This window comes from Haplochromis burtoni, unplaced genomic scaffold (genome assembly GCF_018398535.1).
Source record: "Haplochromis burtoni strain Fernald_Lab_line unplaced genomic scaffold, NCSU_Asbu1 Contig_142, whole genome shotgun sequence".
NCBI lineage: Eukaryota > Metazoa > Chordata > Actinopteri > Cichliformes > Cichlidae > Haplochromis > Haplochromis burtoni.
Window position 1 is genome coordinate 523,437 of NW_024582503.1, and position 24,567 is coordinate 548,003.

General features: G+C 39.2%; 1 protein-coding gene across 3 annotated transcripts in view; it reads right to left on the minus strand.

The window, feature by feature from the left end:
• Positions 1–24,567, minus strand: part of cdkal1 (CDK5 regulatory subunit associated protein 1-like 1) — a 255,373-nt gene that overhangs the window by 195,041 nt on the left and 35,765 nt on the right. For 2 of the 3 annotated variants that reach the window (XM_042224590.1, XM_005934984.3), the window contains one exon: positions 20,780–20,864. In XM_042224590.1, the coding sequence (XP_042080524.1) occupies positions 20,780–20,864 (85 nt within the window). Of the gene's footprint in view, positions 1–20,779; positions 20,866–24,567 lie in introns of those variants that run through there. The other variant, XM_042224589.1, reaches the window with a different exon arrangement.

The following is a 24,567-nucleotide window of genomic DNA, read 5'->3' on the forward strand; positions in this document are numbered from 1 at the left end:
AAACTGCCCATGCCTTGTTTTTTGGTGAAGTAATTAAAAATTAAGTGGGTTATTAAATTAAGGAAGTAATTGATTGGTTCTGTTACATAAACCTGTAGCATCTGCGTTTTTCCAGTAGCAGAGAACTTTATTTCCTTTGTTTTAAGCAAAAGAAGACGCTGGAAAGGTGATTGTGTTTTGTACATGCTGACAACTATTGTTCTTAGAAAGAGAATCAGGATCTTCAAAAATAAATGTATTAATTAAAAACAAAAAGTATCGGCAGGTTACACCCTTGAGGGGAAAAAAGAAAAATTAACCTGTAACCCAACAAGAGGAAAGACGACTAATTTGAATTCCACATCTTTTGACGACAAAAGACGTAGTCTGGCCACACAAAGGATGAAATTAAACTTTTGAAAACTGCTAAATTGTCTAAGCATCACGAAAAGACCCATACTAACCAATTTAGATTTTGCTGGAACTAATGTTCACACAATGTGCTCAAAATGCTCAAACAAAAGGTTTCAAAATTAACCCTGCCAGGCTCCATTCCCCTATATTTCTTCAGCTTTATAATTACATTTTATTCCCAAGGGTCTGAAGAGTACAAATGAAGGATATTGACTTTAGGTTTTCACAAATTCAAAATATTAGTAGTATGTTAAAACAAAAAATGCAAGTACATGCAAAGAAGCTGCCATCGTAAAGATGTAACCTTATTAATCAATATTTCCATTCAAAAAGTTTCTAGTTTTTCCTAATAAGACCTCATTCAGGAGGAGTAAAAAACACAAAAACCCCTCAAATCTCAGTTAATTTAATTCAGCCCTGAACTGGGCTCGACTCTTTTCCACGTCTCTCCCAGTCGTTTTTCTCCTTTCCCATCAGTCTCTCTCACTCTCTCTCGCCATGAAAGTCCTAATGAGGTGCTAATGAGATTCGCAGTCTTCTTCTGAATGAGATTACAGTGAATTATGTATAAAGCCTTTAAATCATTGCTTTAAAATTACATGAGTTGGCCATGTAGCAACATGACAGCCTTGTGTTTTTAGAAACTGACAGCACAGCAGCAATGCTAATTTTATTAAACAGAAATCACTGTGCAGTCATTTTAAAGGCTGGTATTTCTCTAAATAACATAAAATACACACAGGCTACATACTCATATAGCAAGAACCCATTGCCCCAGAATTTGAACTGTAAAACTAATGACAAAATTTAGAGGAAAAAAAAAAAAGAAGAACCATGAAGACAGTTGGTGAGGGTCCAAAAGTGGAGAGAACATAAGTGGGGAGAGAATGATAGACAGAAGGAGGTAATGGTGTGACCTTGTGAAAGCCTGCCATCACCTGCTGAGAAAAAATTACCTGCAGGAGAGAGCTCCAAGTACACCTCAAGATCTGAAAGAATCTCGTCTCTCTGCCTTCCTTCTTCACCACCTCCTTAACGACTCCCAAATGAAATGACAAATATGACGAATATGTTACCTGCTTGAAATAACTAAACTCAATTAAAAAGGAATAGAAATGACTCTTGTGGGTTCTCTGCTCTCATTAATTGGGAGCAAAATAACCTCGCTCCCATTTACTCCTGCGTTCCATCCATCTTTTTTATCTGTCTCTCTCACTTCTTCCTTTCCCTCCTCTACTGTAATTTGTCTTCATCTCTCGCAAGTTAACACTGGAGCTGCAAATTCAATTAAATGCGCATTACTGCTACAAAATTTTGAGCGCAGTGTTGTCAAAGTATCAAGGTCATCAGCACTGTATTGAAATTGTTCCGGGGTACCGACACACCAAAACACACGGTTTTAATTTAACTAGATCTCTACAAGAGACAAAAAGAAAAAAACGTTTTGATATTTGTGAGCGTACGCGTGCAATTCTAGTTTTTAGGTTTTGAAAAGCACTTTGTCATTTAAACACAAGTTATGAATGAATTCTTTAAATACATGGCAATATGACTTTGCTGTCAGCAAAACCTTTGCATCACTAATTCTCAACATTAATTACATCAACAATTGCTTTCAAATTCTTGATGTGGGATTTCAGCTGCTCGGCAGCTCCTTTTGCATGTTTTCATTCATAATGTTACAATGTTGTTTTACTACGGTCTGGATTGCTGGCAAGCCAATGTGCCACTGCGACTCTTAATATTAGCAATGCTGCCATAAAACAGCTAAAATAAGCAAGGACATTAATGCTTATTTTAACTTTACGAGAACGGATGACAACAGGGCAACTTGCAATACTTGCAAAGTAGATATTTCATTTAAGGGAGGAAACACTACGAATATGCAAAAGCATTTGCTCACAAAACACGCGATGACCTTAAATGAATGTCATGTTTTTAATTCCACTCCAGACTCGTGAATCTCAACCCAGCAGCAGCGGTAACGTTTGCACGTCCTCTCCCGTTAATGCGGCAGGTAAATAATCAACTAACAGTGTTATGTTAGCGCGATCTGCCTTATTACAAAACCTGCCATTACTGTGCATTTAGGTGACCACGATGAGAGAGACAGACAGAGTCTGGCTGGCGCTCGCTGGCAGTTCTCGCTGCAGACTACCGGTAGCGTCCCTTTTCAGGCCAGGATAGTCACTGCTCGGTGACATTCGTCTAAATTTGTGGTCAAAGGCTTGAACCCATTTGCCACAGCAGATGCCCCCGATTTCGGTAAGTGAATGTGTTTAATTGTAGGCAGGGACGTTACTGGATATTCTTGTGTAATTGCTACTGAATAATTTATGTTATACTTTGTTATTGCTACAGAACAATATTTATTTTATTGTTTTACATTTACAATTTTTTTTCCTGGGGACCCTGTGACACCCCATTGAAGAGCCGTAGGCTGTGGATCTCTTAAGATCTCACTGTTGGGTTTGTAAGGCCATGTTACTCCTAAATTTCTATCTTGTTCAAAGAGAAGATATAAAACAAAGTTCTAAGCTAATCGATCTTAGTGTTCTCCTTTTTTTAAAAAGAATCGAATCGTTAAACAGAATCGAAAATGGAATCGGAATCGTGAAAATCTTATCAATACCCATCCCTAAAACGGACCAAACTTCAGTCAGAACAACTGAAATAATCCATCCACAATACGAGGTTAGTCATTAATATATTGCAACAACAAGGAAATAGAGCAGCTGTGAGAGAATTCAGCATTATTGAATCAATGGTACCGAAGTGGAGGAAGAAGAAGAATGACTTCAGTAAAGTTTGACTTGTCTGACTGTTTTGTTTCACTTAATGCGCCTTAGAATCCGGTGCACCTTATGTATGAAAACATACCCGCTCATCAACGGTGTGCCTTATGGTCTGAAAAATACGATAAGAGAATTTTTTTCCTATTATATAGACTACAGGAATGTTTTCCTCTTGTCTCATTTCATCTTAAATGCTAAACAGTACACTTATTAGACACTTTATTAGTTATACCTTGCTAGTACGTTCTGGGCCACCTTTCGCCTTCAGAACTGCCTTAACATTTGATTGCATAGATTCAATATGATGCCGGAGATTTTCCTCAAGAGGTTCCTGTCCACACTGACATGATAGAATCAAACAGTTGCTGCAGACTTGCTGGCTGCACCACTGACACATTTTCTTCCACCACACCCACGAAGCGCTCTTTTGGATTGGGATCTGGTGACTGTGGAGGCCATTTGAGTACAGTACACTCAGTGCCATAGGTCTAGGAGCCAGTTTGAGAGGATTTGGGCTTTCTGTGCTATATTATTTCTTTTAAAAATCGGGTTCAATGTCCAAATCCTGAAACTGAACGCCAAGTACCCACCAGAAGAACAAATATCCAAGTAAAGTTTTAATGAACTGCTGCCTGAGGCCCTTAGGTGACGCTAGCCATTCAACATTGTTTTAATGACTTGTACTTGTTACAGTAATTAACCTGGATTCTTTAAATCCCAGTGTCCTTTGCATGGAGAAGTGCTTTTCTTAAATTGCTGAATGATTTGCCTTTACAGTCCTCCATAGAGCTCCTTCCCTCTATTTAATTCTGTAACCTCAGATGGTTTCTGTTACCACCTACAGGTTTTAGCAACCTCTGCTTGTTTGCATTCTTCACACACCAGTACCAAATTCTGTTCATGGACTTGTGACTTTTGTAGATTACCTGAACAGCTGCCTTCTGTTTCAGTTACTGGAACAGGGTTACAAGTTTCACATTCTATATTATCATTTTACAAGCTGGATTCAGTTCTCAGGCAACCCTAACACCATCATATCCTTTAATTTCACACAACAGACTCCACATCTTTAGTTCTTTGGGGTATTTTCATTTCCCTAACTTGGCAGTTAGTCTTAGAGCCCAAAAAAGCCAGTGGTTTAGCCCTGTAATTAATTGTTCGGGGCTCGTAATACTTGACACCAACTACTTTTTACTTCCCATCTTGCTTCATCAGTCTTCTACCTATGTATCACACTCTCTCCACATAACTCTTGGTTACCTGGGACAAAAACAAACAAAAACAAAACAGAAACCATCTTATGGCACCTTAAATCTTTAGAAACCAGAGAACACTGTTTCCATCAACTTAGATATTAGTTTTGAGTCATCTCTGATTATTCAGAAAGGAGCATTGACCTTGTTATTGAATAAATAGACTGAAAACAGGAACATGGGGAAGTTCTGTTACTAGATGACCTTGCAACTGTCACAAGAGTAACCAGTGGACGATTCTCAGATGGCAAGGCCTTAAAAGGAGGAAAACAGCTTTGAGTTCCTGAAAGTACAGGCATCTTAGTTTTGTGTGACTCACTGCTGCCATTAGCCTCTACAGTCTACTTCCTGAACAAACAGTGAGGTAAGAGAAAGAGTGAAGCAGGTGTTAAAGCAGGGAGGTGGGAACAAACACACTAACACAGCTAACGTTATCTTATAGTTGGGGCTGGATCAGGTGATCAAGTACCCTCCCTTACCTACACTGCAACAGGCCTAGGCTCCTGGGGCCTTCCAATAATGCACCGTATGTTCTTCTTCACTCACCTCTTTGTGTGTTTATAAGTCACTCTGCACTTAATCGTTAGTTATTATTCATCTCTAGCTGTCTTTTGTCCTGTATTCTTCCACTCACCCCTAACCAGTCATAGCAGATGGCCACCTCTGCCTGAGCCTGGTTCTGCTGGAGGTTTCTTCCTGTTAGAAGGGAGTTTTTTCTTCCCACTATCGCCAAGTGCTTGCTCATAGGGGGGGATCTGATTGTTGGTGGGGTTTCTTTGTATTATTCTCGGTTTTTTACCTTACAACATAAAGCACCTTGATGCAACTGTTGTTGTGATTTATATAAATAAAACTGAACTCAAACCTCAGAGTCAGAGTAATAAAACACTCTACAGATTACATCAACAAAGCAACGACATCGCCAATAAATCATTCTAACAAACACGACCTAAACAAACAAGAACAAAGCCCAGTAAGAGTCATCCAATATGACTCCTAACATGACAGGGACTATGCAGGGAGCCTAATTGATCAGTGATTCCCTGGACAACACAGATCCATGTGTATATATATCCACTATGTGCAAAGCCACACACACACACACACACTTCATCACTAGTTGTAGAGAGAGCATAACCTCCAAAACCTTTCAGGGACCTCTGGCCTCTTCAACGTGACCTTTTCCAAGGGTCGCTGCAGATTTATCAAACAGCATATAATGAGCATTACAGCCATCATCACTCACCAGTGCTAGCTTTCTTGCTGGAAAACACACACAGAACAATATACAGGCCAAATAAAAATAACACCACAGTGTCAGCGCTCCTGCTGAGACCTCCCATTTCAAAATATTTCACCATTTTCTTATTACACCTGACAGCCCACACCGTCTCTCAATCGTGCACTTCTGCCCCACTGCTTCACTTTTTATATTTTCTATTTACCTTTGTTATCACACCACACAAACTCTAAGTCACTCACTGATGGCAGTGGCGTGTAGCTGCCAATGGGTATATTATGTTGCTGTGACCAGAGTCAGTTTGAAACACAAGCCCCCATGACAGAGCAACACAGCTGCGACAGTATTATTGACATCTATTCTTATTAACAGCCTGAGTGCTGTGGATGACAAACTGACATCATTGTATCAATTACCCATTTGTTTTGTTAATTCAGTGATTAAAAGTCAATCTATATAATATTACACAAACTGTCATTTATGGAAATCAAACCCACGCAACCCAAGATAAGACTACAAAGATTCTCATCTCAATCGTCTGCAGACACTTCAGAGAAATGCAGTTTCCTCCTCTGTCGAGGTAAGGCTGACTCGGTTTTAACATATGCATAAAGAATTGTGATATATGCAATTCATGAAAACAAAATGCAACACATAAATGTCAAAATCTGGAATGCTTGTTTACATATCCTACAATTACTGGCTTTTTCAAATGCCATGTGTCTTTCCAGATACGGGACTATCAGTGGCATACACATCTGTTAATAAGACAGTATTTCCTGAGAAGTCTAAGAATTGCATGTCCATCAAAATAACTACAGAGGGATTTAGCTCATTCAGCTTTCTCTCACACAACGTGGAGAGTGATTTGCCAGAACAACATAAAATAAAGCAGTTTGCATAAAGCAGTGGCAATCCTGTCACAGTGAGTAAATGCACACAGTATGGTGAATCGGAACGATATACTATATATACAGAGTATTTATTTTAAAAAAGAATCATACGATTTCAAAGTGCTTTAATTTCGCAGCCGTTCACCGGTAACAACCAAAACAGAAAAAAGGGATTCGTGAGTTTTTATGTGGTTGTCGGTGTGTTAAATAAAAACAGCAGTGGCTGCAATGACTCCAGATATGCTCAAACGCATGGGATGAGTTTGACTATTATGGAAATGTGCCATGCATCCAGAGGGGACACACTTGACCACTTGTAAACAGTGTTTTGTATGTAAAACTTTATATTCAGCCATGCTGCTTAAAATTTTTAAATAAGCTTCTATGTCCGTTACTTGGGGAAAAAAAATTATATATAAAAAAAAGAAAAGAACAAGAAACCATCGGCAGCTCTGGTGCTCTCTGGTAGATGCCAGTCGAGCAGCTCTGTAAGCGCAAGTTCCTCTGCAGGAAGTGAGGCCCTTGTGCCACCCTCATGAAGTCTTTTAGGTCAGAAACATGCACACGAGGAGCCCTCTGTAGGTCATTTTGTAAGGTTGCTTAACATCGCCTTCATGCTCAAACCAGTCAGTGACCCCTTTCGAGACCTACAGATGGAGGGACTGTCATCTGAGAGGGTACGACTCCAATAATGAGTGAAGTTAAAGAAACCATTTGGACAAAAGTTACAATCAGAACAACTGCAAGCGACTCTTTTCTCTAAAGGGACAACTGGACCGAAATTATGAAAGCAAAATGTCACCCAGAGAATCACTCTTTTAGTAACTTGTTTCAAACGTAGTGCAAAAGCAGCTAAGTAGTAGATATTCACGAGAAATAAATAGAATATTAAAGGAAGAGGTTACTTCGTGTTTTAATTCCATTTTTACAAACTGATAAGATTTTCTCCAGGCACTGTTAAGTTTTGCTTATCAAAAAAATAAAATAAAACCTACAATCCAGTTTCAAGCCTATTAACGCACATAAACCGTATGTTTTGGAGCCAAATTCCTGTCATTTAAAAGAATACTCCGCTTTTCAGGAAAACTCGCGGATATGGATGGAGCCCTGCCTAGCCATTCGCAATTTCTTTATCCAAGTCAATCCAGACTATCCCATTCCCAGACTCATCCTCTCACAGATGTTTAAAGCCCTTATCTAAAACTGCAGTGGGAAATGCAACCCTCCCACCAATGACAGAAAACATATGGGCCTACAGTTCTGCGTTAATTTTAATCTTACCAAATTGTGGCCTGATTTTCCAATTTTCCCTCTTCCTCTCTGTATATTATTTCCTACTCTTTGGTTTCGTCTTCGTCACATCCGTCCTATACAAAATTAAATAATCAACATGATTGCAGAGACCCTGAATATGGGTAAGAGATTCTTTTAAGCTTTTTAAACCAACTAACTCACAAAAGTTGAATTCAACTTGAGATTTAACTATGGAAACCATTTACTCGTAAAACACCACAGTGAAAGGTCCTCCATTTATCTTCAAATCTATATTAACTTGGTCTCTTATGGCTTAAATCCACAATCGGGGATCAGCAAAAATGCAGGAGCCCAGTAGGGTGCCTTAAGAGCTCAGCCGTCTGAACAGATGAAAGGCGGGAGTTGTTTGTGATTGCTATTCAAGAAGGCCTTATAAGGCCAGCAACAATGTGACAGGCTGTGATTATGCAGCCATTCGTTTAAGGGATCACTCATGCGCACACATCACTTGAAATACGCAACAAAACACACAAAAATAAATATCTGTTTTCCAGCAGACTTGAGCTTTTGCTCAGTTTGGGATAAAAGCTTAAGAAGATTTGAAGTGCATCCATTAGTTTGTAATTTTATTAATTATTCTCCACGACTGCTTAAACAAGCACCATATTTCCTATTAAATGTAATTACCAACACTTAAATCATTTAGATGCAATAACATGAAAACACGAGTGCATACAAAGAACACACCGATGCAAAATCAAGCTGGAGTAAAGTCATGTTTATCAAGATCTGGTTGCATGATGAGAGGTTATTGATTCAGGAGAGGCGCTGCAGTGAGAAAGGCCCACAGTGTGGACGCATGCACCACACCTCGAAACCATAGGCTCACTCCGAGTTAAACCTGGTCAAAAGCTTTTTGCAAATCAGGAAAAGCTTGATGGCAGGTTGCTTAAAAAGCTTAATATTGATCAGTTTGGCTCCATTTCTGAAATGATCACTTTAACTCCAGTATTTGTTCAGACATCAGTCTCTTCCTCTGGCAACTTCTGCATCTGAAGGCTTCTCTCACTTCCTCACGCCGTATTTAAAAATAGTTTGGAGTCAAGTTAACTGCGAGTTTGACGTCAGTCACAGTTAGCTGGTTCACTTCCCACCCTCCTCAGTGGATCCTGTGTGGCGCAAAGAACATTAAGTGTGGTTCTTCCTATGTCTTTTTAAAGCCTATTGCTGAGAAGAAAAGGAGAGGTATGGGAGTATAATTCCCACTTCAAACATAAAAAGAATAGCACAGGCTACACCTGTGGGAGAGCACAGATTCAGGGTTTACCTCATTTCCATGCAGCGATAAATGTTTCTTAAGTCTCTGCAGCAAACGACACTGGGACCATTCCCATGAATGGGGAACACCTCCAGAATTTATTTTAATGGTAATTATTAGAATTTTATAATTTAGGGCAAGCGTTCAAAGGAAGCCAATAACTAATAAGAAGTTGGTGATCCAGAAATATCCCTGTGATCATGGAAAACATGTTTTTGGCCTTTCATATCCAAAAGGTCAAAGGTAACCTCAAAGGTTACCTCTGCTGCAAAAATACTTTTTGGCCATGCTTTAATGCACCAACTCAGGAACAGGAGGGAAGACTAAATGTGCCGTTTACCACATATTTTCACATATGGATCTCGGGGAAGTGTTGTTTAGTTTATAGCTGGCAGGTAATCGGATTTGCAGTACACAGGCAGAAACCCTACATGTTAGGACTTCATGTTTTGGCACTTTGCCCTTTAACTAGTCACAATCCCCCAAACTAAGCCAAGACTGTTAAATTGATGTCAGAGCACTTCATGTCCAACTTGAATATGTTTATTGTTCTCCACTGATTTAAAATGATTCTAATGATCATTTCTAAACTGGTTGAACTACATTTCTCTCTCTACAGAAATTGTGTATCCTGAGAAACAACAAACAACCTCTGAGATGACATTGCAAGACTAAACTGGTATGGACTTTAACTGGCTGTGGAAATGAAAGCGCCTTCTACTTAATGTTTTTAAGCAAGCCAAGAAAAGTCACCTCTAAAAGGAAGAGGGATCTAATATTTTTAGCTTTTTATCAAATTACACTCATCCCTTCTGATGCTTGAGAAGCCCATGACCTTTTCTGATAAACAAGCTTAAAAATGCTAAGGTTGTTACTTTACTTAAAGCGTTGCTTGCACCACAAACATTAGAGCTGACTGTTTGTTGTTGAGGCTGAATGTCTTAGGATAAGTACCAAACCTAGCCTGACAGCAGGTAAGTCATTTGAAAAGGATAAGGCTAGGATGACAGATAATGACCCGATTATGCGTCCAGTTAAGTCACACTTAAGTCAATCAGGTCAAAGCTAGAGCTATTCCCAAGACGCTGGGGTCATGGAGTGGAAGGTGTATTGTTAAGGTAAAGTTTTAAGAAGAGGAACCTATCAGTATTATGAACAGCTTTAATAAGATTTAATATGTATTACATTTAATGAGAATATTATGACATAGCTATTGTGTTGGCAGGGCCTATAAAATATCAGATATCCACTTTGAGCTTGTTTTGACCACTAGTTTCATATAACCTCAAAATGAATATGAAGCAACAGAGAAGAAAGAAGCAGAACAAGGCAGATAACATAGTGCAAAATAGCCAAAGCCACTTGAACTGCTCGTGAATTACTAGGTGCAGTCTGTTTTTCATTTGTGCGTGCCCTTTTAATTTCAAGGACTCTCTTAGCAAACTTAAAAAAGGAAATTATGACTACATTCTGAAAAATAATGTGTATGGTTCACAATGATATAAATCCACAAAAAGCAGTACAGAAATAGGGGGCAGTAATATCACTCAAAATCTCAACAATAGCAGATAATCTTCTCTCTACTCGACAAACCAACATATTATAAAAATAGAAGAAAACTGAAAACTCAAGTATACTCCAACTATGCAGATGTTAAAACAAGGTCAGGTTGGGGTCAGTCCCAGCTTCGGTGTGGTTCTCACACAGCCCTGGGCTCAGTGAGGCCAAAACAGGATGCCTGAACTCGGCTACACTCTCCCATCGTTTCTCCCCCGTCTGTCCATCAGTCCATCTCTCCCTCTCTATTTTTGTGTCTGTGTGTACCCAAAAATGTAGGCTAATGCCCTGCAGAACTGACAGATTAAATGCCAATCCCTGGGTTTCTACCAAAACCAGCCCAAGGCATCAAGCTCTGTGTATATGTGTGTGTGTATGTCTCTCCAGCCAGACACAAATTCTTGCCCGCATCTCTGCTGTACTGCCTGAACACAGACAAAACAACTGCCCTTAGTAAACAGCTCTAAAGGTCACTGCAGATATTTCAGATTGTTTATACCTCGTTGTCATGTCCTCATGAAAAGGAAACATTTCTGGCCTTAATGTCAGTCACTTCTGTGTTCAGTTCATTCGAAATAACATGCTGGCAAGGCCTGTTCAGCACCTCTGTAAGTTATAAGTACTTTTAGAGGAAAACAAGTCAGGATTTTGGGAAATATTTATGAATGCTTGAGTCATTGAGGTCACTGTCTAACCCTTTATTAAATCAGTGGGTCAGATTTTGCCATTTAAAAGATTTATCAGATTGACTACGGTCTCGGCGCAAGTAATTCAAGGTTTTCGAGAGACCCGCTCATGCTCAGAGCAGAATAACGTGTTGATGCTGTACGTTCTCCTTGGTAGATGTTTCATCAGAAATCAGTGAAATAAAAGTCACTTTTTCTAAATTGCATGGACTGAAGAGCATAATCACCACCTATAACTTCACTGTATACAGTGGTGTAAAAAAGTGTTTGTCAAAATTCCTTCAAAGCGCTATTAAAGGCTCTTCGCCAGTTATTGCAAATGCTTGATTGCAGTTGTTGCTGCTAAGGGTGGCCTAACCAGTTATTAGGTTTATCGGGGGGAATCACTTTTCCACACAGGGCCATGTAGGTTTGGAGTTCTTTTCCCCTTAATAACCGACACCTTCATTTAGAAAGTGCATTTTGTTTACAGTATTTTTCGGACTATAAGGCGCACTTAAAAATTTTCTCAAAAATCGACAGTGCGCCTTATAATCCGGTGTACCTTATGTATTAATTCTGGTTGTGCTTACTGACCTTGAACCGATTTTATGTGCTACACGGCGCTCAAAAATCTGTCAAAAAATGTTTTAGTACGACTTTGGTAAACTACGAAGCCGCACCGCTTGATGGATTGACGGAGCACTACGAGACGCGTAACATACCGACGATTTGTCACATCCCGAGGCGTCCCACAGGAACGGGAATCGAACAGAATGACACTCTCGAGGGTAACACACGTTCCAGCCGTGTATTCCAGCCCCAACCCTAACCTTAATAATAACCATAACCATATCCCTAACCTTAACCACAACCTTAATCGTGTTAGTGTTTTCCAAAGCGATTAATGATGAGAAAGTAAAATAAATAGATTCATTCCAAACGGTTCTCATGTTTCCAAGTTTGACTTATCTGACTGTTTTGATTTGCTTAATGTGCCTTATAATCCGGTGCGCCTTAAGGTCCGAAAAATACAGTACTTGTATTATCTTTGTCTAACATTTCAATTTGTTTGATGACCTGAAACACTGGAGTGTGATAAACAAGTATTAAATTAGAAAAATACTGGGGAACAAACCATGTTCCATCCTTGTATCACATCAAAACACCAATGCATAACCATAACTAGGATGATATCTGATATGTAGCATAGTTATGAAGTAGCTTTGGTTCCGTTTTCCAATCTACTTTTGGCAGCATATGGTCTAAAATTAAAGGCCCTAAATTTGCACAGAAACTTCTGCCAAGGCAACACTGATGTAAACTGTCCTGTAGCCAAGGGTTATAACACAAAGTCACACCCAGCCTACACATCTGTTAGAAATACTCCGTAAAAGCACATTACATATACACTTTGGACGTCTTCCACGAGTTCATTCTGTGTGATGTGGGCCCCTTTTCAATTAACAAATGTTTTTTTTCCCCTTCTTGCGGTTGTTTCATGAATATTAAAATTATATTGAAATGAATGTAAATATAATATGGGAATTGGTGTATTTGGAAGTATAGAGCTCTGAGCTGGTTTCTAATTCGTTAAACATCCATTCCCTTGATCATACTAATTAGTAGAAACAGCCAAGTGGAGAAATCCAACACATGCTGAAATACACACTAACGGAGAGCGGTTTAATTGCAGCGTGCTGAGCAACTACTCCTTTAATGTATTCTGCATTCATTGATTTGAGAGGTCTCTGACATTGAATTACACTATAGATTCTAGCATTTAAATGCACACGCATGCATGCCCAAACATCCATACTAACTGACTTTTTAGCATTCAGAAGCTGCTCTATTAGCAGTTTATGCTACTTAGTTCCTGATGCCAAAGCCCTGCCGGAGGAGTAAACAGCAGGGTGGAGTAGACCTTCACTCTTTTAAAGGATCCTGGAAGGTATCCAATCTCTCCCTGCACGCTGACCGGAGAGAGCCAGACGAGCACAAACTGAAAACGCTGAGGGGCAACCGTACGGCTGGCATTGCAACACCAGTGAAAGTAATTATTAAGCAAACAAATTCTGTCTTGGGCTTTCATATAATCTCAATTATAATCAGCACAGAATAAATCTGAACCTCTCCTAGGCATCCTTGACGAACACGCATTTTATCGGCGCTCACTATAGATCTACCATAAATGGATTTTGTGCGTGCACTCACACAAACTCGCTCACACTGCAGACTCAAAAGAAACCTCATGCATATCTGATCGCGTTCTCTCACTGGGAAACCCTTCACACCAGACACAGAGCGCTCTGCCTGGGCATTCATCCACCTGACAACCCTCATACACATATGCGCAAATTCAGCTCCTTATCGCACACACACTTGGCATGGATGCCAACTAAGCCCCAGTTCTCCTGAAGTAATAAACCATCTTTTCACTGTGTCTTTCCAAACCACCATAGAAGACTGTTCAAAGCCCCTGTGTTTGAGTTTAAAACCCCTCAGCTCGTTTATTATTACACTTGTTACTTGTGTGACCACGATAATGTGTGTGTTTATGTTTGGCCGGTGTTCATTTGGCTTTTTCCTCTTACACATGATAGTACACAACTATATATCACAATTAACTGTCACATTTACCCCTATAAAAGTCAATTTATCTATGTTTTAGGAAATATTTAATAGGTGTACATACATTTGGACCAAGTTTAATTAAGGGACCTTTAATGTTTTCCTTTGTTTTTATATAAAAATCAATACGCTAGTGATCTTCGATTGTAACAAATGTAACAAATAATGCATTTCTCATTCATCTTTGTCAATGCGAAAAGGTCACTGAGGACCTTAATAACCCGTGTGATACTGTTCTCAAATGCCTCTCGAATGACACTTTAGTAAATATTAAAATGTTCATATTTTAATAAAACTGTGCTGAAGCCTACAATACTGCATAATTAAGGCACTGGCTGCTTTGAGTGTCAAGTAGATGCCATTCTGTCTTGTATATTAGAAGACACTTGAAGTAGACAGCTGCTCAGATTTCCCAGTGCACATTTTAATTTCAGCCTGTTTTTCACTGGTGAATATTAATTTTATATAAGTGATATTTCACATTATACTTCTTATGACTCAAGTTCTCTGATTTGTTTTACTCTTCCTGCCAAATTCTTTTAACATATTACATTTTTTACCATGTGGAGTAGAGCGAGCAGGCACCTGTGCAGTGCAGAGCTGTGGCTAACAAGTCCTCGGGTTTCTTTCACTTTTTCCTGTGACAGGCACTTGGCGTATTTTGTGACAAGGTTAGGATGTCGGCTATGTTTCCTTGTAAAGGAGCAATATTTGCCTATAACTTTACTTTGTCCTGTATCGTGTTTACTAAACTTAAAATGTGGCCACGCATCTCTTTTTATGGAGTAACTCCTCTCTACCAGTCATTCCAACAGTGGACTGGTTTCACTTTTCTTGCTGTCCTTTGGACTAACACTTTTTAGATCGGATAATGAGTTAGCTATCTACTTTTTACAGAAATGTATGTTCAAACCAGCTTAGCACCAATGATTAGCTGGTAAAGAGTTGAAATTCAGACATGCACACATACACTACCAGTCACAAGTTTGGACACACCTACTCATTTAATGGTTTTCCATTATTTTCATGACTATTTACATTGTAGATTCTCACTGAAGGCATCGAAACTATGAATGAACACATACAGAATTATGTAGTAAACAAGAAAGTGTAAAATAACTCAAAATATGTTTTATATTTCAGATTCTCCAAAATATCCACTATTTGCTTTGATTACTGCTTTGCACACTCTTGGGTGCTCTCTTAATGAGCTTCATGAGGAAGTCACCAAAGAACTCAAATTTGGACTCATCAGACCAAAGCACAGATTTTCACTGGTCCAATGTCCATTCCTTGTGTTTCTTGTTGTTTTTCCTTATTAGTTGTTTCTTAGCAGCTATTTGACCATAAAGGCCTGATTCAGTTTGCTCTGAACAGTAGATGTAGAGATGTGTCTGCTACTGGAACTCTGTGTGGCATTTATCTGGGCTCTCATCTGAGGTGCTGTTAACTTGCGATTTCTGAGGCTGATGACTCAGATGAATTTATCCTCAGCAGCAGAGGTGACTCTTGGTCTTCCTTCCTGGGGCGCCAGTTTTCTTGCAGGGTTTGATGAGTTTGTGAGTTTTAGCAACTGACTGACCTTCAGTTTTTAAAGTAATGATGGACTGAGTTTCACTTTTCTTAGCTGATTGGTTCTTGCCATAGCATGAATTCTAACAGTTGCCAAATAGGGCTGTCAGCTGTGTACCAAGCTGACTTCTGCACAACACAACTGATGGTCCCAACCCCGTTACGAAGGCAAAAAGTTCCACAAATGAACCCTGACAAGGCACACACGTGAAAACCATTTCAGGTGACTACATCATGAAGCTCATTGAGAGAAGGCCAGGGGTTTTCAGCACTGTCAACAAGGCAAAGGGTGGTTACTTTGAGGAATCTAAAATATAAGACATATTTAGATTTATTTATCCATTTCTTCTCCTGCATTATATACTTGATGTCTTCAGTTTGTATCTACAATGTAGAAAGTCGTAGAAATAAAGAAAAACCATTGAATGAGAAGGTGTGTCCAAACTTTCCACTGGTAGTGTACATACTTTATCAAGGTTACAAGTCAACTTATCACAAAGCAGAATTTAAGAATTCATATGAAATGAAATAACCTACAGTTTGGTGCAACAAGTTAGGCTCTAAGAAAAGCAGTTTAATGGCCGAATGAGGCCTGCTCCCTTGTTATTTAATGGCAAACGAAATGATCAAATGATGATCCAAAGTGTTGAATTTGTATTTTATAGCTTTTCACTATAATTTTAAATATGAGGCCCAAATAGATGCAAGTGCAGGAGGCCATCATTAGAACCAAGATTAACTTGAAGCAGATTGATGGGGAGAGAAAAGTATGGAGAAGGAGAGAGCAAGCTCATGATGTGTAGCATAGCACAGGCCAGAGGAACTATTGATAGAGTCTCTGAGTGCTGATAGAAGTATCAGAATGAATTAAGAAGTGTGTAGGACTGTACTCTGCTCACATTCAGACAAATACTGGAAAACTGAACAGTGCAAATGGATAATGACCCACAGCAAAAACAATCCAAGAGTTTCTCAAAGCAACGAAATGGGCTACCAGGTTGACATTACACCAAGTCACATGATCTGAACCCAACAGAACAGCTTTTCAGTTTTTAAATACAAAACTGAAGGCAGAGACTCACAAACAAGCAACAGCTGAAAGTGGCTACAGTGTTCGCTGATATCCACCGAGGTCTAAATCAAGTGCAGTGTTGCAGAGAGGCAAAACTACAAAAACTGTCTTTGTCCAAACAAACTATGGACCTTACTATCTGAACAGAAATATTGCCCCAGCCCATGCAAGTGTGTGCGAAGTCTGAGTGTGAGTGTGTGGTACCAGGAGGCGCAGGCGTAAGGGCTACCGCGTGACTGAGCACGAGGCAGCTCGTGTGCCTGTCTCCTCCTCTCATTTTTCCCCCCTCTCTCTGTCCATCATACAAAGAGAAGGCAAAAAAAAAATAATTCTTGGGGGAAAGAACAAAATGGAACGACATGTCGGCATTGGGATTCACTCACATCCCATACCCCCTCATTTTGTGTCTCCATCTTGCACGTTGCAAATGATGAAAGGGAGAAAAACTTTTCCATTTCTTCTGTGTACGTGTGTGCATCTGTGTGTGAGTGTTTTTGTCCTTCTCAGTGAATAGAGCATTAATTGCATTAGCATTACAGCTGGGTGATTTTCCAGTCTAAGAAAAACTCTAGCATCAACGAGGAAGACATTTCAAAGTCCTGAAGTGTGTTGTTATTTCGTGCATTTCAATTGGCAAATTCGAAGCATTATTTAAAAAAAAATGCCATAACAAAAGGAATGAAAGAACCGAGCACCAGGAGACAGCTGGAGCATGAAGATTGCACTGATCAGGTTGGCCAAGTAAAACTGTTCGGCTCTTGAAATATTCCCTTGATAGAAGTTATTCAATTGCAATAATTCAGCCACCAAAATGAAAATGTGGCAGATAATAAATTAAAGCTTTAGCCTGATTTAGCCCGAAATGCAAATAATCTAAAAGAGTAAAATCTAAAAACAAAGTGAAGCTAACTGGGGCTCAGCTCTTTTGTTTGGCTGGTGCAGAAATTCAGCTGGTGCTCCATGCTGTGTGTTGTCGGTTTGTAATGAGAGGGGCAATAAAGAAAATAAAGTAATATCATAATAACAAACAATAACTAAAATCTTTCTCAATTTTCTGAGTATTTAAGCCAGAATAAAATCCCTGATATCTAATTAGGTTGTATTTTTGATTATTGTTAGTTCTCTCTGTGGGCCACTGATGCACTGGAGCAGCTGAGGTCAGAGCAAAAGCGTGTTAACCTGCACTCTCTCGAGAGGCCCCAGGAGAGAAGCTCAAGTGTATATTAATTTCACACAACTAACTTGATGTTAGACAAGGATCATTAATTCCACTTTCCCTCTTCACACTGGCATGGTAAGGTTAAAACCGCATGCAATAATATGCAGTATATGGACATAACAACATATGTGTGCTTAAATCATTTGGGATTTGGATTTCTTACTCAAAGTAAACCTTAAAACCTTTAGTAGCAAAATCCAAGTTCTGAGTCGCAAACAAAAGCACATACCCGCCAGGTGTGTGCGCCCCTGATGGAGGCAAATTAATCAGAATGCAAAACAGTTAGCTTAATTTCTCTGTGTTTATGCAAATAGGTGTGTGTGTGTGTGTGTGTGTGTGTGTGTGTGTGTGTGTGTGTGTGTGTGTGTGTGTGTGTGTGTGTGTGTATTGCTGAGAGAGACCAGTAGAACAGTGAGTAGGTGGAAATTGACACCAGGCAAAAGGGTAAAAAGGAACACACACACACAAAATTATGCATAAGAAAAATGGTTTTCGCAAAAAAGCATCACAGTTATGTCCACGTTGGAGTAAAAAGGTACATTTTGAAATAATTAAAGATGTTTAAAGATCTACAGTCATGGTAAAGTAAACCCTCTGTCAAGTCTGGGGTTTTATTAGTCAGAATATGGTAAAAATCCATCTAGTCCTCACAAAATTTACAATTATTTTAATACAAACTCTAAGTACACCCCGGGATTCACTAGCTTGTAGAGCCTCCTACTAGCAACAACTAAAAGTAACGGTTTCCATATAACCTTTTCAGTGTCTCATATTGCTGTGGATAAATTTTAGGCTTGGTTAATTGAGATTTGCAGGCATTTGTTTATGCATAGCTCTCTTAAGGTCCTGTTATAGCATTTCAATCAAGTTAAGTTTTGGACTTTGGGCCGTTACCTTTTTCAACCATTCTGTTGTAGGTTTGCTGCTGTGCTTAGGATCATTATCCTATTGCTTGACCCACTGTGGACCAAGCTTTAGCTGTCAGAAAGATTCTCTAGAATACTTTGGTATACAGAGGAGTTAATGGTTGAGTCAATGACCGCAGGTTGCCTAGGACCTGAATCTGCAAAACACCCCTAAATCATCAGCCCTCCACCACCGTGCTCATTGCCTGTGTTTGGTCTTGACAAACATGGCACTGTGCATCATGACCAGCATCTCCACTTTGTTCTCGTTTGTCCAAAACACATTGTTCTAGGGATGGGCGATATATCGAATGTACTTGATGCCTCACGAGTTTTTCCATGTACGATGGTTAAAACGGCTTTATCGTAACCATTGAGTATACATCGAGTAACTGCCATGGCAATATTAATCTGTCTGCATGTAATTCACTGCGAGTTTTCTTTCTCCCACACACTGCAAATGCATCATTACCCCTCCCAACCAGAAAATCTTCTACATGGCACACATGGATGTTTATACACGACCAGACTGGGAAAAATAACCATAAAATGTTTTTAAAAAACCAAACATTTTAATTCATTCAGATTTTTTGAATTCAAAGTGAAAAAACAAAACAAAACACTGAATGGTGAATTTGAATGAGTATACCAGTGCAATAGTGCATTTTAGGCACTTTATGGTTGCAAATAGAATTTGTTTTGGGAGGTGATTTAAAAGGCTGCCGGTTCGATCCCCAGCTCTGTGTGTCCTGGTCGTTGTGTCCTTGGGCAAGACACGTCACCTACCGCCTACTGGTGTTGGCCAGAGGGGCCGATATGGCAGCGTCGCTTCTGTCAGTCTGCCCCAGGACAGCTGTGGCTACAACTGTAGCTGCCTCCACCAGTGTGTGAATGTGAGAGTGAATGAATAGTGGAATTGTAAAGCGCTTTGAGGGTCTCGAAAAGCGCTGTATAAAAAATAAAATGCAATCCAATATCGTGATATATATCGTGTTATAGCCAAAAATATATTGTGATATTAGATTTTCCTCATATCGCCCAGACCTACATTGTTCCAGAAGTCTTGTAGTCTGTTCAGATGCAACTTTGTCAACCTAAGCTGTGCTGCCATATTCTTTTCAGGGAGGAGAGGCTTTCTCTGGGCAACCCTTGCAAACAAACAGTACTTTTCAGCCTTCTTCTAACTGTACATTAACATGCTAATTGAGGCTGTGAAGTCTCAGATGTACCTCTTAGGTTTTTTGGAGTTTCGATGAGAATTTCATGCTCTGAACTCAGGATGTCCGCTCCTGGAAAAAATGTTCGCATTTCCTTTACGATCATCTGAACGATCCACACCAGCAAAAGGGACAAAAATTCTGCTTTTATAGATGTGCTCACCCTTGTTAATGATCACTTAATCAAGTGCATTTGATTAGCAGCACCTGGGGGCTACTTACCTTCTTATTTCCTATGGGAGAAGTAAGGCTGCACTTAGTGCTTCTGCATTTTGGCTTAAAATGTGTTAAACATACCATGTTTTGTAGTTCATTTGTGTTAAATTGATCCTGGATTACGTTTTCTAACAAAACACAATTAGATGTTCATTTATTTATGAGTGAATTGTGCTCCCTTGTCACACATAGTTGTGATCGTGATTCAGATTTAGTAATATAAGACATAATTATTATAACAAAACAAACTCGCTACAGCGGGGAAATCTTTTTGGCACACATTAATTTGTAGAAAACTATTTCTGATTGTCTGTTGAGCAGCAATTCTACCTATGCCAGTTTTTTTAATTTGTGTTAATATTATTTTTTAATTCTTTTTTTTTTATAATTTAAATTTTTTTACTTTTTTCCCCTGTATTTTAAACTCTCCTGATAGAGAAATGAGGCATCACAACCCCATATAAAAGACCTACTTAGCAAAGCTAACACTTCTTTATCCAGTTCCTATTAAAATGTAACGATCCTTCGAACAAGACAAGGATACATATCGTTTGTGTGTGCATTGTGCTTTTTCATTACTTGATTGAGTTTCTGAAGTGATCCTCTGCAGGGTTTTTCACAGTGCAGCTGTTGAGCAACCACACGTCTGCTTCTGTCGGGTCATCTACAAAGAGAGACAACGCATTTTATTTTTGCAGACTGGAAAAGCAAACGTAGCATTACAATGTTATGAGTACCCAAGATGAAGCCAACACACAGAAAAAAACAAACCGAAAGTCATATACATGAGTCAAGCACAAAGCACATGGCATCATAAAAGATGAAGAAGTGCTTAATTAGTCTCTGGTGGAACTCCTTTGCGTCTGAATTCCACAGTGAGTCAGTTTGTACTCATAAAATGACCCAATGTGTGTCGGTAATTTTAACCCCATGTAAATTCCCACTTCTCTATGTTGTGAAAACTAGAATTAGAGCGCACTGGAAAAAGTGTCTCTGACAAAACATGGTTGATTCCTGTGTCCACTTAGCATTTTCTGCACGTATACATACATATATATATACACATACATATATATATACACATACATATATATATACACATACATATATATATACACATACATATACACATACACATATATATACATATACATATACATATACATACACACCAAGTATACAACTAAATTCTTAAAGCTGAAAACCAGCTTCGTGTCAAGTGCCAAACAAGATAAACTCCTAGTTGCTTAAAATTAAGATCATTTCAACATGTTTAACCAGCATGCACACACGCTCTTCGAGAAGATGGTATGAATCTTAGCACTGCCAGGAGAGCTGTCACACACAGATTTGGAGGGGATGTAATGGCACGTCGGTGGTGGGGCGCTGCTCCTTTATGCCACATAAACCAGATATCTTCCCTGCTGCAGCCAAGTATACTCACACACAGCATTATAGTTAATGTGCTATACGGTGGTTTTATGTAATAAAATTACCAAAGAAAATCAGCGTACCTTAGGTAACCTCTACCGGTCAATAGAGTTCACAAAACAAACAATTTAAAACAAAAAAGCCTCAAACAAACAGCCTACATACCATTTTTTTCCTGCACCAAGGGTAAACCAGAATGAAACAACTATTAAATTATTCATAGTGCCACACAAATATATGCAAATGTCTCTCCACTCTCATTCATGCTGTGACCAAGTATTCAACATTTTTCGGTATATTCAAATTCCAGTTCGTTAAAATTTAAACCTTCATGATGTCACTTTGCCACTAGTTTTGAATACATAAGACAGAATAAATTTCAATATGATGACCAATCTGTAACAGAGATATTAATTCAGTAACACATAAGCACAGACGCAAACCGCCACATCTTTAAAATGTACAAATGCAGCAGGTTTGAGGTTTGTTAGTCGACTGGATGCGACAGTAACTTTGACTAAATGATGCCTCATCAAAACAGACAGACAGTCCTTCTAAAAGCACTACGTATGACTCACAACAGTAGGGCATGAATCACGAGCATGTTTTGGGTTTGTTTGGGCTTTTCTGTTTGGAGTGATCAATTCTTTAAATGACAAAACTAATAATAGAAAGACCAGACATAATGAGTAATCCTAAAGCTACAAATGTGTGTATATTTGTGCTGATGATCGGGAAATGAATAACGGGAAGGGACGAGGGGAGGTGAGAGAGAGAGAGAGTGTTCAGCTGGCAAAAGCTCTTATTATGCCTACATTTATTTGAGAGGCAACCAACACACAGGCACACACACACACACACACACACAGGCGCACAGGCACAGACACACACACACACACAGGCAGGCGCGCACACACACACAGGACTTTAGTGAGAGTGGTCTCAGCTGTGTGGTTGCCTTCTCCTCTCAGTCCCAAGGGATGCTTTCCAGACCAACAATAACAAGCTCTCCATCAATTTAACAGAAACACGCACACACACGCAAACACACACACACACAACAATCCTAGCTACAGAATAAGCTTGCTAGTGCAGAGACAAAAACTATGCTGGAAAAAGAGAGAAAACAACTACAGTAAATATTATGGTGCACATCCTGGATTTATTTCTTTTTTTATTTATTTGGTTTAAAGTGACTTTTTTCCCTCATTATAAATTGTAATATATCATATTAGCAACGGGCCTTTATTTTGAAATTAATCTATTGATTAAAAATACAAATGATCTTAAAGAATGATCAAGTGAACAGCAAATGAAAAAGCATACAACATCACATGAGCCTGAATGGAGAAGCATTACCTTGTAGCTCAAAGCTAACATACAAAGGCACATTTATGACATCACACGATGTTTGGGGTCAAAGGACGCTTTATTGTGTTGTATTTTTGGAAAACGGAGGCTGTATTTAACTAAACATTTACAGAGAGGGCGCGGAGGGAGCGGCGCATTAACAGAGCCCTGACAGTCGCTGTCACATTCTCAGTGACAGTTGCTTTTGCTTCTTCTTTCACATTTTCATCTAACTGAAAACTAATCCAGGCGTAACTGCCATCAACCATGTGATGATAGAAAACAGGCGCTGGCTGTTACAAGCAGCCAACCAGACGTAGATGTGCAGAGGACGCAGAATCTCAAAGATGCAAGACTGTACATTTGCAAAATAAGGTTTTATGTAGTTATGGATTAAATGGCAGGCAGCAGCTGAACTTTAGATCATGTTTTGCGGAATTTTTCTTTTTTAAAATCAGTGAATCAAAGTGCAAATTTAGACTATAGATGACTTAGTAGGACACTAAACATTTCCTAGGGTCAGACTAAAAATTAAGTCTGCATTAGATCCTCTGTTAAGTTGAATATTACGGGTCCGTGCGTATGTTCTCTGCCTCTTCATCCTCAGGTATGGACTTGCTTTTATAGAGCGCTTTTCTAGTCTCGCTGGCCAATCAAAGCAAAAGCTTTCTCACGGTAACCTTGACTTAGTCACCATTTAAGCTCCGATAAATTCCAACCACAAAGTCATCGTGTTACTGGAAAATCTCTGGAATTTCACATTTGCATACATTTGCATTAAGACAGAGGTGCGGCCAATGGCGCAGAAGTCATTTGGTTATTTTTGCCTGCCATGGCATGACAATGCCTTAAAACAAAGTGCACAAAAACTGTTGACTTATCTTATCTAATGCAGAACATAAAGATCTGTAACCCAGCCCTGTGCTTTCACACCATGAATGATAACTTTACCAGTTAGACTAAGGTGACACCAGTGGGTAAATGGGTAACAAGTAAAAAGTTTAACGATGCTGTTCCTGCCTTTGTGCCATTCTTAGACTTCACAGAACACATGGAAGAGCAAAAAAACCAAAAAGAAACAACATTTCTACACAGCATATCCAAACAAAAACTCATCAGGGCCTGCATGGTGAAACCATAGTTATATGCAAGTGCATAAATGTATGTATCTGATATTATGAGAAACAAAGACAGAGAGCATGTAATAATGGCTATTCACTCAGTGTGCAGCACGCACATAAAAAGCCTGTTTTATATGTCGTTCAGTGTAAGAAATGTTTTCCATTTGACCACAACAGATTGATATTTTTAGGCTGTATGTTTGTGAGTTTCTCCAATACTATTAGAAAAATTCCAGCAATCCCAAACCGTTGACCCCAATATATATATTAAAAAAAAGAAAGAAATTGACCTGTGTGCATGCACGTGTACAAAGCTTGGCTTTGATTTCTATGTATGTGAATGGAGGTGCGGTACGTCTACAGAGGGCCCAAATGATTAAATCTTAACCTTGAGGTTACTTCTGTTTACGCCGTGTGTGTGTGTGTGTGTGTGTGTGTGTGTGTGTGTGTGTGTGTGTGTGTGTG